The sequence below is a fragment of the Triticum aestivum genome, chromosome 7A, assembly GCF_018294505.1.
Source record: "Triticum aestivum cultivar Chinese Spring chromosome 7A, IWGSC CS RefSeq v2.1, whole genome shotgun sequence".
Lineage (NCBI taxonomy): Eukaryota > Viridiplantae > Streptophyta > Magnoliopsida > Poales > Poaceae > Triticum > Triticum aestivum.
The window spans coordinates 39,351,813-39,371,972 of record NC_057812.1 but is presented as its reverse complement, the minus strand read 5'-3'; the positions used below and the strand labels follow the sequence as shown (position 1 = coordinate 39,371,972).

At 49.6% G+C, this 20,160-nt stretch overlaps 1 protein-coding gene and 1 long non-coding RNA gene across 3 annotated transcripts; one reads left to right on the top strand and one right to left on the bottom strand.

Moving 5' to 3' along the window:
• Positions 1-10,393: 10,393 nt before the first annotated feature.
• Positions 10,394-19,942, bottom strand: LOC123147490 (uncharacterized). Of its 2 annotated transcripts, XR_006473213.1 has the most exons (3): positions 19,126-19,942; positions 18,943-19,052; positions 10,394-10,766 (listed from the first exon to the last, which is right to left on the bottom strand). It is a non-coding gene; the product is annotated as an uncharacterized lncRNA (long non-coding RNA). The 2 variants fall into 2 exon arrangements; XR_006473212.1 differs by lacking the exon at positions 10,394-10,766 and having other exon boundaries at positions 18,627-19,052.
• Positions 12,153-14,847, top strand: LOC123147489 (uncharacterized). Its single transcript, XM_044566754.1, has 2 exons — positions 12,153-14,494; positions 14,574-14,847. The coding sequence occupies exons 1-2, from the start codon at positions 13,232-13,234 to the stop codon at positions 14,619-14,621; spliced, it is 1,311 nt and encodes a 436-aa protein (XP_044422689.1). The 5' UTR covers positions 12,153-13,231; the 3' UTR covers positions 14,622-14,847.
• Positions 19,943-20,160: the final 218 nt, after the last annotated feature.

Genomic DNA, 20,160 nt, shown 5'->3' with positions numbered 1-20,160 from the left:
CCACCCGCCGTCAGCCACGCCCAGTACGCGCCCTGGGGACAGCAAGGCGTCGGCTCTCCATGGGGATCGTCGTCGCCCGGCTACGCCGACGGCGACGCGCACGGGGGGTTCAACCCAAACGTGACCTTCCCCCATGGCCACCCCGCGACGTGCACACCCTCGCCCGCCTTCGTCGGCGTGCAGTACCCTCCATACAACTACTCGCCGCCCGCCGCCTACGCGTCCACACCGACGCCCCATCTCCGACGTGGTCCGCTGCCCTTCTCGCACCTCGGCGACGCCGACGACACAGGAGCCGACACGGACGACATCATCGAGACAGGATCGACCGCGGCCGCCGCGTCTCCCGGGTTCGCCACCCAGGACGAGGTAGTGGATCTCAACGACGACATGGAGGCCGAGCTCGGCTACGTCTACGGCGAGGACGCGCACGAAGCGCAGGAACCCGAGGAGGAGGAGGAGGACGAGGAGGAGGAGGATGAGGAGCCGGCTCCTGTTCCGATGAAGGGGCGCCAGAAGAAGAAGAAGCGGGCGGCTAGGTCAGGCGAATCGCGCATCAAGTGGACGTCCAAGAAGGAGGAATGCCTCGCCGAAGCATGGAAAGTCGTCTGCCTCGACCCGACCACCGACGCGAACCAGAGCTTGGAGACGTACTAGGACCGCATCAAGGCCGAGTTCGACGAGCGGAAACTCGTCGACCCGTACTTCAAAGGCGTCTACATGCAGCGCGGCTCCAAGGCGATGGCGAACCATTGGGGGTGTATCCAGTTAGCGTGCAACAAATGGCATGGAATCGTCGAGGAGGTCGCGGCTCGCCCGGAGAGCGGCGCCAACATTGAGGATCAGGTACGCACGCCGTTCGCCCGCATATCTTCGTCGGCTACGCCCACCGCCCACCAACTGTTTGTTCCTCCGCGCAGCTGCTGCGTATGTTCGCCATGTATCGGGGCGACAACCAAGACGCCGACTTCAAGCACCTCCACGTCTACAAGCGCATTGACAAGTGCGAGAAGTGGGCGGAAGTCCGACGTGCCCTCGACAAGGCCAAGGAGACATACAAGCCGGACGCGACGACTCCGGGCGCGAGTGAGGGGCGGCCGGACGGCCACAAATTGGCAAAGAAGGGGAAAAACGCCGACGCGGCAACCGCACGAGTACAGGAGTCCATCGAGCATTGCCTCGCCGATGCCCAGGCCCGGGCCGTCCTACGTGAAGAGAAGACCGAGGCGCGGTGGTCATCGCTGATGAAGAACAGCGCCATCAAGCTCGACCTGCTCCGGACGAACGTCGCCGCGAAGAAGAGGAACACCGACATGGCTTTTCTGATGGGCGGGGCGGACATGCTCCAGAGCGACGACGAGGAGCTCAGGGCGTGGTACATGACGGAGCGCGGCCTCATCATGAATCAGATGCGGACGGCAACGCCGACGACGCCGACGACGCAAGCTCCCGCGCCCACGACCACACGGACGCCAAGCCCGAACGACGCCTCTACGTCGCCGCCCAGCAGTGCCGAAGCCGCGCCGACACAGCCCAGCACCGAAGCAGCTCCGACACCGCCGAGCCCGAGCACGCCGACTCCGCCAACGCCTGGAGCCGACCCCACCGAGTGAATCATGCACGCGAACTTACGGCGTGCGACGCTCTATTTTTTGTAATGTCAGACTACGTCCGATCGCCGGATTTGTGGCGTCTTTTAAGGGCGGGAACGACCAAGTTTTAAATTTCCCGCATCCTGGGGCCGGCGCTTGGGGGCGTGACTGGGAGCTAGGTCGCCCCCAGGGGCCGAACTAGCGCCGGCACGCCCCCAGGCCGCTCTATTTAGGCGCCCTGGGGGGCCGAACGGCTGGAGATGCCCTTAGGGGCACGTGCACGAAGACTTCTCTGCTGTCATCGACAAGGTCATGCCGGCTCCAGTATGGGAGTGGCGACAACGGCAATGGCCTTTCAATGGTCCATGGATTTCGATATTATTTTTATTATATCTTAGGTGTTTTGTACTTCAAGTGAATTTTTATAACAGATTTGATCTTTTCGTGAAAAAAAAGTTTAAATTTTGAGCTCTTACAGTACCCAGAATTTTGAGTATATTTACAGCGGCGATAGTTAAAGAGTCGCCTGTATGAAGCGTATGGAGCTGGAGAGATTGATCCTCAAGCGGAAATCAAATGCCAGCTGACAACAACAGTGGTCGATCATCGGTTGGACCCGCGAGCGGGCAGGCGGCCTCCTCGACGATGCACGGAAGATCTCCGTGAGGGTCTGCTCCCTCCCGACGAGCAGCTCCCGCAGCCGGCACTGCAGGTGCAGGCAGTTGTCCCGGTCGGCGGACAAGATGGCGCAGTGTTAGACTCTGTATATACTGGGCCTATATATATTATAGTTGTAATTATATTTGTACATGATGATGTATTCCCTATATAATATAAAGGCCACCCCATGTTGAAGGTGTGCCACAAACCCTAAAACCCTTCGTTTTACATGGTATCACGCCTATCGATCTAAACTACGTCTTCCGCTCCCACCCCGCCGCCAGCCGCCGCCGTCATGACGCATCCGGCCACCGACACCGCCGCTGCCCTCGCAGCGTCCCTCGCCGCCGCATCGTCTGCTGCTGCCGCTGGTGTGGGTCTCCGATCCGTCGCCACGGACCACGCGTTCCTCCCACCGTCACTCGCGGCTCTCCTCTATGGAGGGGCTGCGCCCTACACGACGGAGGGTACGCTCGGCCCCCTGTCGACGCAATCTTCAGGCCACCAGTACGCCGGCCCCGTCGCTTACCAGTACGCCGGCTACTCCTCGTCGCCCTCTGCATCTACCCTGCTTCCGGCCGCCTCGTACCCGCTGGTACCTGCGCCGCCGCCCTCGGCCGCCCCGCATCCGATGATGCGCCCGGCCGTGTCTGATCCGACTGCTGTCGTCTACACCGCAGCGGACTCGTCTGTCGCCGACGCCCCCCACGTGGCCTACGGCGGGTATGGTGGCCTTCCTCTATATGGTGTTCCGTACGGCTCTTCGCCCGCGCCGCGCCCTCCACTCGGCGCATATCCTCGGTTCGGCGCCCCCGCGGCCTCCTCGATGTATGGTCAGCCGGCAGCGTACGATGCACCCTCGTCCCATGGCACTGCGGCGTATGGCGCTCCACACATCAACCCCTGTCCGCGCTGCCGCCCTACATGGATCTTGAAGCTGCTTTGGCTGCGATCTCCTCGCCGCCGTTCCTGTTCTCGCACCTCCTCCCGGTCAAGCTCAAGCCGGATAACTACCTCTACTGGCGTGCGCAAGTGCTACCTTTGCTTCGCAGCCATTACTTGGAGGGCTTCATCGACGGTACCCTGCCGTGTCCGCCGCCGCATCATCCGATGTTTCGCGCGTGGATTGCTCAGGACCAGGCCATCCTCTCGGCGATACAATCCTCCCTGGGCGAGGGTGTTGCCGGCCTGGTTCTCTTTGCCACGACATCTCATGAGGTGTGGGACATCCTGGAGTCGAGCTTTTCCTCGCAGTCTACTGCGCAGAGCATGTCCATCCGCGCTAAACTTGCTGACACTCGCAAGGACAACGGGTCGGTGACCGTCTTCTACAACAAAATCAAGAAGCTGGCGGACACCCTTGCTTCCATTGGCGAACCTCTTCGTGACACTGAGTTCACATCCTACATCCTTGCGGGCCTGGATAACGACTATGACTCGTTGGCGGAAGTGATCAATGAACGCAAAGTTCCTATCCGTCCTCAGGATCTCTACAGCCGCCTCCTCTCAACGGAGCAACGGCTCAACGCACGCCGCCCGGACACTCCCGTGGACCTCTCTGTTAACGCTGTGTATCGTGGCAAAGGAGGTGGCCACGGCCCTTCTGCTTCCTCGCCTGGGGGGGGGGCAAATCCGGTGGCAGCACATCCTCGGGTCAGCAGCCGCCCTCGCGCCCTGGCTCCTCTGTGGTCACGATTGATGGCCGTCCACGTGCATGTTGTGCTGCGTGTGGAGCGGCCCAGCCGTGCCAACTCTGTGGTCTGCCAGGTCATGTTGCCTCTCGCTGTCATCGTCGCTTCAAGACCGACTTCCTTGGCCTCGGCAACAATGGCAAGGGCAATGATCGCCAAGTTCTTATGGTGCAGCAGGGACATACGCCTTCATATCCTATTGATCCTTCTTGGTATATGGATACTGGAGGAACAGCCCACGTGACGAATGAACTGGGCAAGCTCAACGTTCAGCAACCCTACTATGGCCACGACAAGGTTCACACAGCAGATGGGGCAGGTATGCACATCTCTCATATTGGTCAGGCATCACTTCTCACGAACACCTCTAGGAACTTGCATCTTAGAAATGTTCTTCGTGTTCCCTCTGTTACTCGTAACTTGCTCTTTGTTCCTAGACTTACTCAGGATAATAATGTCTTTTGTGAGTTTCACCCGTATCATCTTTTTGTTAAGGACCGAGCTACGAGGGACATACTTCTTAGAGGTCGTTTTCGCCGAGGCTTGTATGCTCTGGATGCACCCACCGCCGTGCCTGCTGCCGCTGCTGATCTTCAGGTCTTCAGCGGGGTTCGCGTGTCTCCTGCATTGTGGCATTCACGTCTTGGTCACCCTGCGTTACCCATTGTTCGCCATGTTCTCCACCGTCATGAGCTACCGTCAGAGTCTAGAAATAATGATGCTGCTATCTGTGATGCCTGTCAGCAAGGCAAGAGTCATCAGTTACCTTTTTCTGTTTCCAACCACATAGTCAAAACTCCTCTTGAGCTTGTGTTTTCAGATGTATGGGGCCCTGCCCAACTATCTGTTAGTGGTCATGAATATTATGCCAGTTTCATTGATGCTTATAGTCGGTTTACTTGGTTATATCTTCTTAAACATAAGTCTGATGTTTTTGATGTATTTCATAAGTTTCAAGCACATGTTGAGCGTCTTCTCAATCATAAAATCATTCATATGCAGTCGGATTGGGGGGGGGGGGTGAGTACCGCAATCTTAGCACTTTCTTTGAAAAACTTGGGATTGCTCATCGTGTGTCCTGCCCACACATACATCAGCAGAATGGTTTGGCTGAACGTAAGCATCGTCATATTGTTGAAACTGGGTTAACCTTGCTAGCACATGCATCCGTTCCATTTCGTTTTTGGAGTGATGCTTTCACCACAGCCTGTTTTCTTATAAATAGGCTCCCTTCACGGCTCCTTCATATGAAGACTCCACTTGAACTCTTACTTGGTCAAACTCCTGATTACACGTCCTTAAGGTGTTTGGGTGTGCATGCTGGCTGCACCTCCGTCCTTATAACAATCGCAAGCTTGAGTTTAGATCTAAAGGATGTGTCTTCCTTGGGTATAGTTCTGTTCACAAAGGGTATAAGTGTCTTCATGTTCCATCTAATCGTGTGTATATTTCCCGCGATGTTGTCTTTGATGAACATGTTTTTCCCTTTTCTGCTCTACCCGCATCTGTTGCCGCCTCCACACCGCCTGTGCACCCCTCCAGTACCTTGCCTGGTTAATTTTTAGATGCTGCACATTAGCCCCTTTTATTGTCTAACCATGGCGCAGGTATTGGACGAGGCACACGCTTGCAGCTTTTGGACGAGGAAGAGTCACCGACTCCCTCCTCCACGACCTCGCACGACGATCAGCCGGCTACCTGCATGCCCCATGCAGCCTGCCCGCCAGCTGGCCGTGCTCCGGTCCAGTGGACTGCCTCGCCTGGGCCCGGGTCTCCTCCACCGGCTGCATCCACGCCGGTCTCACCCGGGCCGGCCTCAGCTAAGCCGGCCTCCCCTGTTCGGCCCGCTACGCCGCACTCGCCTGGGTCGGCCTCGCCTATCGGGTCCCCTCCGCTGAGCTCGCCTGGGTCGTTCGTGTCGCCTGGGCCAGCTTTGTCCTCCGGTGGACTGTCGTCCCCTGTTCTGTCGCCATCGGCCACGTCTTCATCGGCTTCCTCGCCGTTGGCCTCTTCTGAGGTGGTGGTCTCCTTGCCGCTGTCACTGGCGCCTTCACCACCACCTGCCCCTGCACCTGTGTCGTGTCCTCATACACGCAGCAAGAGTGGCGTTGTTCAACTGAAGAAGCGCATGGACGGGACTGTTGCCTGGCTCACGACTTGCATGGCGCAAGCACATGCGGATCCTACTGTTGAACCAAGGCATTTTCAGGCAGCTATGAGCATTCCTCACTGGCGTCTTGCGATGGAACAAGAATACCAAGCTCTTCTTCAGAATGACACGTGGTGTTTAGTTCCTCCCAAGGCAGGTGTCAATGTTATTGATTCTAAGTGGGTGTTTAAGGTTAAGCGACATGCCGATAGTTCTATTGAGCGCTACAAGGCTTGCCTGGTTGCTAAAGGATTCAAACAACGTCAGGGTCTTGATTATGAGGATACCTTCAGTCCGGTGGTTAAACCCACTACCATTCGACTTTTGCTCTCACTGGTTGTTACTCGTGGATGGTCTCTTCGTCAACTTGATGTTCAGAATGCCTTTCTTCATGGGGTATTAGAGGAGGAGGTATATATGCGTCAGCCTCCTGGTTTTGTTGATCCCGCTCGACCGCAGCACCTGTGTCGCCTTGTTAAGGTGCTCTATGGCCTGAAGCAGGCTCCGCGTGCTTGGCATGCACGTCTTGGCACCACTCTTCGGGCTCATGGTTTTGTTCCCTCTACGGCTGACACCTCACTGTTTCTTCTTCAGCGTCCTACAGTTACTATGTACCTGCTAGTTTACGTTGATGACATCATTCTTGTCAGCTCTTCAGTATTTGCTGCGGATCGCCTGGTGTCTTCCTTGCGGGCAGATTTTGCGGTTAAGGATCTTGGAAAACTGCACTACTTTCTCGGTCTGGAGGTCTCGTACTCTGGTTCTGGTTTGACGCTGACTCAGCAAAAGTATTCTCTTGATGTTCTTCGACGTGCTGGTATGCTCAAGTGCAAGCCTGCTACTACACCTATGTCCTCTACTGACAAACTGTCTGCCCTCGATGGTTCTCTTCTTTGTGCTGATGAGGCCACTGAGTATCAGAGTATTGTTGGTGGTCTGCAGTACTTGACTATTACTCGTTCGGATATCTCTTATGCTGTCAACCATGTCTGTCAGTTTCTGCATGCACGAGATTTTCATTGGACTGCTGTTAAGCGTATCTTACGCTACATTCGGTTGACACCTTCGTATGGTCTGCATTTGCAACCGGCGACCTCTGCAGCTCTTTCCGCGTTCTCTGATGCAGACTGGGCCGGGAATCTGGATGACAGGCGATCAACGGGGGGCTATGCAGTGTTCTTTGGTGCTAACTTGATCGCCTGGAGTGCTCGTAAACAAGCAACAGTGTCTCGCAGTAGCACTGAGGCTGAGTACAAAGCAGTTGCAAATGCTACAGCTGAGCTGATTTGGATACAGTCCTTGCTTCGAGAGTTGAGGATCTCTCAGAAGCAACCTCCTGTTCTTTGGTGTGATAATATCGGTGCTACGTATCTGTCTTCGAATCCTGTATTCCATGCCCGAACAAAACACATCAAAGTTGACTATCACTTTGTCAGAGAACGTGTTGCCTAGAAGATGCTTCTCATCAAGTTCATCTCTTCAAAGGATCAACTTGCTGACATCTTCACCAAGCCACTGCCGCTTCCTCAGTTTGAAGGCTGTAGGCACAATCTCAACCTAGTAAACTCTTCTGAGCTCGGTTGAGATTGAGGGAGGGTGTTAGACTCTGTATATACTGGGCCTACATGTATTATAGTTGTAATTGTATTTGTACATGATGATGTACCCCCTATATAATATAAAGGCCACCCCACGTTGGAGGTGTGCCACAAACCCTAAAACCCTTCGTTTTACACGCAGCAGTGCTCGAGCAGCCCCGGGATGCCGCCGCCCGCCGCGAGCTCGCAGGTCCTCCCCTCCGTCGGGTCGATGTAGCGGCAGCCGTCCGCCTGGGCCTCGACGGAGGCCACCGCCGCCACCAGCACCATTGCCACCACCACCGCCTGGGCTGTGCCGGTCATTGTCGCCAGCTTCCTCGTGGCGACGGCCATGGATCGTGGCTGCAGAGCAGATGCTGCTTTGAAGCTGTGTGCTGGATCGGTTAGTTTCCGTTTGGAGGCCGTTGCGGTTCCTCGAGTCCGTTTTATAGACCCGTTGCTGTTCCTTAACTATATCATCAGTTAGCTGGAGGGATCAAGAGATGAATCAAGTAAACGCACTACTGTAAGCAAGCTGCATTATTATTATTGCAACGGAATTGGTTAGTTGTGTGCCAGGTCAGGGGAAATGCTTGCTTAACAATAATTCGCTGGCCGGATATATACGCAGCCTTTTAAGAACCCTAGCTGGCCTGTAGACATGTAGTAGTAGCATATACATACAATTTGCATTTCAATATATTATCAGCACGTCGCAGGATCAGAGGCAGTTAGTAAACTAATGGGGCACGCAGCACGCGCTGGATCACAGGATCAATATGACTAAACCAAGGATTTGCATCGCCACGCCCATAAATAATTTAAGGTTGCATTTTCAAGGCCCTTCTTCCTTGTGCGAATAACGATGGAGGGCGAATAACGATGGCGAGCCACGGTGGAGCGGGCTAGCCATCTACGTGTGCCGAGGTGGTGGTGGTGGTGGAGGCAACAATTGAAGTGATTTGAGGAGACACCAGAGACAGTGAAGTACTAAGTGTCGATGGGCGATTCAGTGATTTGAGGACGATGAAAAGGCAGAGAAAAAGGCCCGCCAGAAGGGAATCATCGGTATCGCCCCTCGGGTCAACAAGGCTAAGTTGGTGACAGTAGGTGGTGGCGGCCTGAGGAGTTGGTGTGTGGAGCTGCCACAAAATCCATGACGACACCCCTAAAGAGAAAAACGACGTCTGAGGACATCGTTGCCGCCGGCATCGACAAGGTAATTGCAAGGTTTTCATCTGGATCAGTGCAGCAAACCAACGAGCTATAGAGGAAGCCGACCACCGAGCCCCAGCTAGAATAGGCAAGTCCCCCCCCCCCCCCCCCCCACCAAAGCCGATCGCCGATCGCCGACGTTGCAGGCCCACCACAGCCAGGAATAGTGTCACAGGCCCTCCGGGGCCCAGATCTGACCCGCAAAGCCGACGGACACCGTGCCGCTACCAAGCACTCTTCGCGCCACCACCAACCAGCCAAGCTGCACCACGCCACCATAGGACTCCCTTCTAGTGTTGCGCCTCAGCGGGAAGGAATGGGCACCTCCAGAACTGGGCACGAGGCCCACCAGATCTGCCGGCCACCCTGGTGCACCATGCTCGCCGAAGTCGAGCCGACGCCAGGAAGACGCGCGCCCCCACGCAGGACCGCCAAGTCAGGTCCATGAGGGCATGCACCATCATCCAGAAGTCGCTCACCGCTGCATCTTTTCGCCACCATGGGAGCACCAAGGTCCACCAAGAAGAGGAGAAAACGATGAAGCATGTGAAAGAGGGTATCATGTTTTAGAGGGATGGCTTGATCAATACCATCATGTATGGAAACTTAACGCCTTCTAAGATTAAGCCACAATGTTTCCAAGCAAAGCACCCTATTTTCTTATGCTAGAAGGATGAACACATATGCAAAGGAACTGAAATCAACTTCAATGTTTGGCACATTTTTTTGGCAATCACTTCCGATTTTCAGAGCACTAACTGATGTACCTGCCAACAAAGACACAACTCACCCTTTCACTCCAGCTTTGTTCTGTTTATCTAACTACCAATGCCACATGAAGATAACCACAAGTGTCACATCTTCACTGTGGCCATGTGGCAGTCCAGGAGCCTAACCCAAATATCCTCAAGCATGAGTACAAGCTATGCCCGCTGCACATTCTTATATCTCTCATATTTATAAAACAAGAAAAATATAGTTTGGTGCAGCTAGGATAGATAACTTTGGTACTTTAGTGCCACTAGTAGAAAAAGGGTCAAATGTGAAGCACATTAGTGCCGGTTTGAATTTGAGCCGGCACTAATGTGACCATTAGTGCTGGTTCTAACGGCTATGCATTAATGCCGGTTCGTGTCATGAATCGGTACTAAAGGGGTGATGGCAGGCTGGCGTCAGGCCGGGGCCCCACGATCACCTTTAGTACCGGTTCGTGTCATAAACCGGTACTAAAGGCCCTTACGAACCGGTTTTAAAACTCCGTTTTCTACTAGTGTGCTCTCTCCTTTCCTAAATATATGATGTTTTGGGAGGGAGTACTTTCCAATTAACATGAAAATTGTACACCTATATAGATCAGAAGCAACTTTTGCAGGAACAAAATCGGATAGCGAAAAAACAGTTTGATATAACCAAATACATATAGTTAAAACACAAATAAAGGTTTGCACCCACTAAACGAAATAGAGTAGGACGGATGCAATAACACCATTTGATATGCATTGCCGATAGTTGATTTCAAAGTGTTAGGATCTGAAAGCCATGAAATAAAACATCTTCATGGAAGAAATTTGGACAGAAAATAATAACTTTTACACTGGAGGAATGTATAAAAGGATTATAACCTTCAAACTGTAGCTAATATGGTATACATCTCCCTAGTAGGTATATTGAGCTAACATAGAACTATTATGTAAAACTAATGATGCAATACAAAAAACAAGTGTCTAGTTGGTATCTTCATGCATCTTGCTAGCAAGTTCAGTATCAAACTGTAACTCTTGGCAGAGATTTTGGAGGAATGATGCTTTGTTAGGAGCAGCAGCCAAAACAGTACTAAAGGATTCTGTAAGCCTATTTCTGCATGCCTGTGCTTCACGCTTACCTGATCCAAATATATTTCTCAGGTCATTCAAAGGAATAAGCTGAAACTTTTAATCACAAAAATATTTATGTTAAGATACTAACATATAAAACACTTCAGTGGTCAGTAATATAAATTGTAGAAGACCATGTATCATGTATTTAGAGTCTCACAGTCAACCCAACTTATGAACTCTTAAAATATAAATACTTATGGACTCATGCCATTTGTGGTGATAGACATCTGTACGATGAAAGAAATCTAAAGAATTGACCATCATTAAGAAATTTGTGCAAATATTGCAGGTGCTCATAAGAAAATGTCCCTAATATTTACATACACATTAGTTATTAAACATGCAAACTGCAGCTCCATCTGTATTTTTTTACTGTATTGTTGTTTGATAAAATGCAGTTTTCATGCCTTACCCCGTACTTGAATTGATAAACTGGGTATACAGATGTTTGCTTTTTAGCATTATACTCCCTCTGTCCAAAAATAAATGTCTCAACTTTAGTACAACTTTGTACTTATTCATCTTAATGGTAAAGGGTACAGAGAGGTGATTTAGTAAAGGAGTCTATAATGACATTTAAAAGATTAAAAAATCCAGTATAGATATGCACAATATGGACATGGATGACATAAGCAGGAAGCAAGCAGCGGCACAATTCACTATCTCAATCTCGTCCATTTTCTTTTCACTCTCAGTCTTAAAATTTCTCTCAATCCCACCGAATCAAGTAGCCCCAACCCTCATCTCTATGTCATCTCTCATTTCTACAGCGACAGAGCCATCGCCAATCAGCAGCCGCTATGGAACACTAACAACATAGTTAGCTCAGCCAGAACAGCTAGCCACATCCCATCTTCTCCGCCACCTTGAATCTGCAACCTGAAAATAAATGTCTATGTCCCTAGAAATTAGACAACTACATCTGTACTTTTTAGTTCCTGTTACAAAAAAACATGGTTTCCTTTCAGATAACCGTGGGTATTTATTTATTTAAGCGATCATCAAGAAATCAAAATATTGCTAATTTATTGTATAAAAGAATAGTGTAATTCATTTGGATGTAAAACATTGATGGCAGAAAGGAGTGATACAAAAACAAATTAACGCATCTATGAATAGACCCTAAATCTTGTCTATCACTGACTCGTTGAGAGTTTAGGAGTAGCAAGTAGAGTTCCACACTATTGTCCCACAAAAACTGCAAACATGATGCTAATAATGATTGCAGCAAACACTTTCAACTAGGAAGTGATATACACAGGCAAAACCTTTGACAAGCGCACTACAAGAAAATGTATTATTAGCGACCACACCTATTGTTACCAAGCATTTTGGTGCCTACAGATGTACTAATTGCAACCAGTTTTGGACAAACTTGGTTATTCAATCACGTGAGTACCTATAGCAACCAGGGAGGAAATTGAAAAAAAGCCAAATCGGCTCAGTCCAGGGCATTCATCCATCCCCACGCTCGAAGCAAACAGAGGCGAGGTAGCGGCGGCCGACGGCAAGGTGACTCGCCCCAAATCCCCCAAATCAAATCGTCCTGGCGGCGGTCGACGGCAACCGCGGGTCCTTGCGGTAGGCTGACTTGTTCCTTCCGGCGAAGGGGGCGGCGGAAGGCGGAGGGCGTGTTCCTTGCGGCAGTGTCGGGCGTGTCCCTTGCGGCGGCGGTGGCAGCGCGGCTGCGTGGGGGAGGGGAAGCAGCAGCGGCCGCCCGCCGCGTGGTCAACATACCTAGGCTGCTGCAACATATCTCGCTCTCACCATCAAGACCAGCTCTGAACCAACCGACGCTCCAAGCTCGCCAGATCTCGCTCTCACCATCAAGACCAGCAAAGGCTACAACCCGTAAGAATGATCTCGCCTCTGTCCTTGCCCCCTTCCCTGTGTTTCTCCATTTATTTGCTTGGAGTACTTGATGGCTAGATCATGCACATCAAGTGTTTGTGGAAATGTGGAAGTAAAATATACTGTCATGCCTTCTTCCGTTGGAACTTAGAAGCCTGACACTCAAGAAACGGATCCCGTCAGCTGTGATCCATTTGACAACTAACAGGTTCAGAGGCGCATCAAGGCAGGGTATGTGTGTGTGTGGGGCCTGCGTGCCAGCGTGTAAGGCGAGTGCGTGTACCCGTATGCCTATAGATAAGGACCAACAACATGTACTGTGCAGAGAGGAAAATGAATGAAAACTGAATTCTGCATCTCATCCCCCGTCTTCCCTCTGTTTCCCATCCCCTTCTTGTGATTCGCGTAGTGGGATACTACAGTTGGTACTCAGAGCTTGGTTCGGTCTGGCTGCGCTCCGTAATCCCTCGATCCTACCGGTAACATCGACCAGCTGGTTGGGAATCGCTCTCGGGTTTGATTCCCGTAAATCCGAAGTTGGCGTTCGGTTGATTTGGGGGGAGTTGCACTGGCACCAGTCTCCAAGCCTTCCGCACAAACTCGATTCGTTTTAGAGAAGATGGAGGTGCTCCAAAAATCTCTGGAGGAGGTCATCTCCACGCTGAAGGGATTCGGCACCAAGCTTGACGCCGTCGCCGTCGATGTGAAGGGCAACAGTGAGGAGGTCGTCCGCCTCACCAAGCAGGTGGATGATTTCGGGGTGGATCTTGAAGAAATTCGCCGTCAACAGCTCACCGCCGATAAGGCCAAGCGCTTGGAGACGGAGGACACCGGGCAGCGTCCTTCAGAGACGACTGTTTCCGGGGCACAGCGGCACGCCGTCCTCGCCAACAATGGCAGACCCCTGCTTCCGGAACCATCGCGTGCGCGCGAGTTCGGGGATCCGTCCCGCGTCGGCGCTACGGGCAGCGATGGTGGTGGATTTCTTGCCAAACCACCCAAGCACCACTTCCCCAAGTTCAATGGTGAACACCCGCTGTTGTGGATCGATTTGGCCTACACATATTTCACCATGTACTCTGTTCCTTCAGCTCACTGGGTGGCTACGGCGACTTTGTACCTCGAGGGCCATGCCGCGTTATGGTTCCGTGCATACAAGCGTCGCCATGCCCAGCCAAGTTGGACAACATTTATCGCAGCGGTGGTTGACGAATTTGGTCAGGAGGAGTATGAGGGACAAATGTCCAAGTTGCTTCAACTGAAGCAAACAGGCTCTGTTCCTGAATACAAGGCTGCCTTTGAATCATGTATGTATCACCTTCTCTCCCTGGATGAATCCTTGAGTAATCGCCGGTTCGTCTCTCAGTTTGTCTTTGGCCTCCGCGACGAGCTACGAGCTGCCGTCCGCCTGCAGGCGCCATCAAGCGTGACCCGCGCAGCCTCCTTGGCACGCATACAAAAGGAGGAGGCGGAACACCAGCGACCTCGCACGCGGCCTCCCGCGCCCACCAAACATCCCACGGTGGGCACTGCACTTCCTCTGGGATCGGCTGTGGTCCCTGTTGGCGCGCGCCGGGCGGCCACCGACGAATACACTCGGGAGCGCCAACTCCGGGATTTTCGTCGCACCAACGGCCTTTGCTTCAAGTGTGGTGACAAGTACTCTAAGGACCATCAATGCAAGAAGCCAGCACATGTCCTGATGATTGAAGTCGGGGAGTTTGGTGAAGTTCTATCTGATGATACAGTTCATGCTCTGAACTTGCTTGATGGTAGGCCTGATGCTGCTCCAGCTGCAGAGTGTTGCACAATCTCGGTTCATGCTGTCTCAGGTACCGAAGACAATTCCACTATTCGCATAAGAGCAATGGTTGGCAACCAGGTGATGTTGTTGTTAGTCGATTCTAGTAGTTCTCACTCCTTTGTGAATGCTGCTTTTGCTGATCGAGCTGGGTGTACAGTCACCAAGATATCTCCTATCAACGTCAAGGTGGCCAATGGTCAGGTGATGAATTGTATATCAGCGGTTGAAGGGCTACAATGGTGGTCTCATGGCGCCACATTTTGTGATGACATGCGTGTTCTTGAGCTGGGCGCATATGACGCAGTGTTGGGCATGGATTGGTTATCCAAATGTGGGTTGATGACTTGTGACTGGGCTGGCAAGGTCTTGCAATTCAAGCATCAGGGGGCTGTAGTTACTCTCAAGGGTGTGGCATCCAAGTCAACTTCTGCCCTACAAGAGATGAGTGTGGAGCAATTGGATAAGTGGATATCGGGGAATGAAGTTTGGGCTATGGCTGTCATTGACTCTATTCCAGCAACAGAATCTTCCGCAGGCGCATCTACTCCTGTAGCACCTGATTTACAATTGTTGTTAGATGCCTATGCAGATGTGTTTCAGGCACCCAAGTCCTTACCACCCCATCATGCCTTGGATCATGCAATTACCCTCGAGATAGATGCAAGGCCAATCAATACTCGTCCTTATAGGTATTCACCTCTTCACAAGGACGAGATTGAGCGCCAAGTAACTGAGATGTTGGAAGCTGGGATAATTATACCGTCCATGAGTCCTTATGCCTCACCGGTGCTTCTGGTCAAGAAGAAAGATAATACATGGCGTTTTTGTGTGGATTACGGGCGGTTAAATGATGCCACGGTAAAGAACAAATTTCCCTTACCAATAGTGGACGACCTCTTGGACGAATTGGCAGGCACTAAGTTCTTCTCCAAGCTGGATCTTCGGGCAGGCTATCATCAGATTCGAATGCGTGAGGAAGATGAACCCAAGACCGCATTCAAAACTCACCATGGCCATTTCCAGTTTCGAGTTATGCCATTTGGTTTGACCAACGCACCAGCTACTTTCCAATGCGTGATGAATTCCATATTTGCCAAGCATCTGCGCAAGTTCCTAATTGTCTTCCTAGATGATATTCTGATATATAGTGCTTCTTGGGCAGAGCATCTTGATCATCTTCGCCAAGTTCTTGAACTGTTGCGCCAACACCAACTATTTGCCAAGCTGTCCAAATGCTCATTTGGTCAATCTAGCATCAACTATTTGGGACACATCATCTCTGATGCAGGGGTTGCTACATATCCTGAGAAAACTTCTGCAATGGCTCGGTGGCCTATTCCAAACACTGTCACTGAATTGAGGGGATTTTTGGGCCTCACCAGCTATTACAGGAAATTTGTGAAGAACTATAGTTGGATATCAAAGCCTCTTACTCGACTGCTTACGAAGAAAGGTTTTCAGTGGAATGAGCAAGCTCAACAAGCATTTGAGGCTCTGAAGGTAGCTATGATCAATACTCCAGTTCTAGCTCTACCTAACTTCTTCACTTCCTTTACCATTGAAACCGATGCTTGTGCAACGGGCGTGGGTGCGGTCCTGACGCAGAATGGCCATCCAGTAGCCTATTTGAGTAAAGCACTTGGTATCCAGAACAGCAAGCTATCAATATATGAAAAAGAGTTTTTAGCCGTGATTATGGCCATTGATCGTTGGCGCACATATCTGCAAAGAGGACCTTTTGTGATTCTTACTGATCACAAGTCCTTATGCACCTTATCTGAACAACAATTGGGCACTGATTTGCAGCGAAAAGCAATGGCTAAATTGATGGGTTTGCAGTTTCAATTTCGCTATAGGCGTGGAGTGGACAATGGTGCAGCTGATTCTCTCTCTCGGGTTGGGCATAAAATGGGATGCCAAGCGTTGTCAGTTTGTCAACCTGGTTGGATTCTGGATGTTACCCATACTTATGAATTGGATGTTGTTGCGCAAGATTTACTCGCCCAGCTTGCCATTCATTCTCCTAATGAGAAGGGTTTTTCTCTGGATAGTGGCCGTATTAAATACAAAGGTCGTATCTACATAGGTGCGAATTTAGCATTGCAAACTCAGTTAATTGATGCCCTCCATAACAGCCCAATTGGTGGTCATTCGGGGATTCAGGCTACATACCAACGCTTACGCAAGCTATATTACTGGGTCGGTATGAAAGCTGCTGTTGAAAACTTTGTACACCAGTGTCAAGTTTGTCAACAGGCTAAACCTTTGCACACGAAGCCGGCTGGTCTTCTTCAGCCCTTGCCTATCCCACAACAACCATGGGAGGATCTTACTATGGACTTTATCGAGAGTTTACCATTGTCGGAAGGTTATGACACTATATTGGTGGTGGTTGACCGTTTCACTAAATATGCCCATTTTCTACCCCTTCGACATCCGTTCACTGCAAGTTCTGTAGCAAAAGTGTTCTTGGATTCTATTGTCAAACTTCATGGAGTCCCTCACTCAATCATCTCTGATCGTGATAAGATTTTCACCAGTGCCATGTGGCGTGACATCTTCAAGGCTGTGGGTTCCAAGCTCAGTTATAGCACCGCTTATCACCCTCAAACCGATGGTCAGAGCGAGCGGGTGAATCAATGTGTCGAACAATATCTTCGTTGTGCTGTTCATGACCGACCTGGCAAATGGAGGTCATGGTTGCCCATGGCCGAATTCTGGTACAATTCCAGTTTTCATACTTCTACTGGATGCTCTCCTTTCAAAGCTCTCTATGGTAGAGATCCTAACTTCGGTGGCATGCCTAATGTTTCGTTGGCTGTTGAGCATCTTCCTTCCGGTTTGGCCCTCCCTTCCCAGGATCATATTGAGCAGTTGCGTGCCCATCTACTCCGTGCACAAGAGCGTATGAAGAAACAAGCTGATAAACATCGTTCTGAGAAGGTGTTTCAGGTGGGCGATTCCGTGCTCTTGAAGCTGCAACCATATGCTCAGTCTTCCATTGTCAATCGTCCCTGCCCTAAATTGGCTTTCAAATATTTCGGGCCTTTCAAGATTGCTACTCGTATTGGTGCTGTGGCTTATCGCCTAATTCTTCCGGAGGGTTGTCAAGTTCACCCGGTGTTTCATGTTTCCCAGTTGAAAGAATTCAATCCAAGTTTTGCTCCTAATTTTCAGTCTCTGCCACCTCCACGTGTGTTCCAGGATTGTTCAGCTCAGCCGTGCATCATTTTGCAACGAAGGATCGTTCAAAAAGGTAACGAACCTGTGGTTCAAATCCTTGTGCAGTGGTCATCGTTGCCGGAGGATTGTGCCACCTGGGAGGACTATTATGTTCTTCGCCGTCGTTTTCCAACTGCTCCTATTTGGGACGAGGTTCTTCGCCGTCGTATTGTGATCCGTTTGACAACTAACAGGTTCAGAGGCGCATCAAGGCAGGGTGTGTGTGTGTGTGTGTGGGGCCTGCGTGCCAGCGTGTAAGGCGAGTGCGTGTACCCGTATGCCTATAGATAAGGACCAACAACCTGTACTGTGCAGAGAGGAAAATGAATGGAAACTGAATTCTGCATCTCATCCCCCGTCTTCCCTCTGTTTCTCATCCCCTTCTTGTGATTCGCGTAGTGGGATACTACATATACATGCAGCATTTGGTCTGTGATTTGAAAACTGGCTTGGCCTACGATGTAGAGTTCGGTTTTGTGATCTGAATATAATATGAATGTAGTAAAATATACAGTATATTGATACTTACAACATCAGGACTTGTAGTATATTTTACTAGTACAATGTTTAGAAAGGATGTACAGTTCTATGATGACTATCTTCAAATACTGTTATGTGAAGACTGTCTTTGTATAATGTTGTAGTATAATATTTGAAGACTGTCTTTGCATACAATTCTAGTACAACATTATAGAGTTCCATGGACTGCTGTTGCTGTGATATTATATTTTAGTATAATGTTACTGCATATAAAAATAATTACATATGCAAGCTGCGGGTTTAGTTTGATAAAGTGCAAGTTTTCTTTTGAAAATACAGTGGCAATGTGACACATATATATGGGGTACTGTAGGATTGTTATTTTGATAAATATAAGCCTGATTTAACCAAAATTCAGTAGATCAATTAGTTTATCATGTCGGGTGGACTGGTTGAAAATGATTTGTAGGTAATGTGGTTATGTTGTTATATTTTACATTTCTAGTACTATTTTGGTTTACTTGTAGAGTGCTTGTGCAGGAAAAGATAGAGTATGGATAAGAGTTGGATGAGGTTGCCTGATAGGTTTTCAAGCGATTACGTTTCAGGGGTGAATGCATTCATTGATTTTGCTTGTCAACATAACAGCGGCAATGATAAGATGCGTTGCCCTTGTGAAAATTGTATGAATATAAGTCAGCAGAGTGTTAGTCAAGTTCGAACCCATTTGTTATTGTATGGTATACAAACTTCGTACACAAAATGGGTATTCCATGGAGAACAAACTATTATGTGTACCATAGAATTATGATAGTTATGCATACCAGCAAACTATTATGTGTACCATAGAATTAAACCTCGATAGAATAGCCATAGCCATGCCAAGAAAGAATTACAAGGTGCACTAATATTTCCTTAGAATACAGATAAGCCCCTGCAGTAATGAAGAACAAAGCTGAAATTAGCAATCAGTTAGTGCATCTATAAACGAAATATTGGTTGATTACCTTAATGGTAAGAGGTTCACAATTCTGGTCCTGGTCTGTTTATACAAGAAGTTGAAAGAACATAATAGTTAGTAAAAGTATTAGCTCTAAAACAACATGTTTAGATACGAAGTGCAGATGCAGTCATCAAATTTTCATAAGACAACACGCTTGCTAACACCATACCATTGTAAAGAAAACATGAAAATGTTGAGTAATTTATCAAAAGTGCAGATGCATTGGCAATATAGATGTATACACTTGGTAATGCCAATATCTAGAAGAGATATTTAGTAGATATAAGATATACACATGCCACAAATGATGTTACCTCGCGTTGGAAGGTTGTCATGTAGAATTAGATGGATGCCCTTTTTTTATAGAACACTATATGTTAGTATTCTCCAACGCTACATGTATACATAACATTGATAACATATAAAAGAAGGGGAAGCACGGATGCTATGGCCTATCTTCAACAAAAGGGAAAAGAGAAGAAAAACTCCATGAGCAAGTAGAACCCACAAACAAAGTAGAAGTATATCATCAATGATATACAGAAGGAAAATTATTTTTTGTTACTTCATTACTATTTGATTTCGAATGCATAATCCACACAACAGTAATCAAATATGTTATATCTGCATCATGAACCAAGAATCCCTAGCAGCAATTTGATCGACAATCCTTTTGTGCCCATGAAACCATCTTCACCAGGATTGAGAAGTACATAGATCTTCTATAGAAGAAAGTCAACACTTCCATTAAACCAACAAACTGAGGAGTAATTGATGAATTGAATCCACAAAAAGGAGATAAGCATGCATTTGAAAAATTCTCAAACCTGAGTCAGTGGCGTCCAAGAGAGTAGCACCTACGTTCACAATCACTAAGGACACTGTCAAGCCAGCGAGGTCAACAATCGGCGAGGTCGAGCATGAACGACCTGACCAGCTTGGCAGTGGCGAGTGCGCCGCCGAGTATCATCGCCCGAGCAAATGTTCCAAGTGTCTTCAAGGTTGATCCATTGCAAACTTCTTCACCCACGACGTGCTT

Bases quoted from the DNA above. Each gene is read 5' to 3' on its own strand.
- LOC123147489 (XM_044566754.1), top strand. From the start codon at position 13,232: ATGGAGGTGCTCCAAAAATCTCTGGAGGAGGTCATCTCCACGCTGAAG. The intron at 14,495-14,573 runs GTGATGTTGTTG...CTGGGTGTACAG, and splicing joins GAGCAATGGTTGGCAACCAG to TCACCAAGATATCTCCTATC.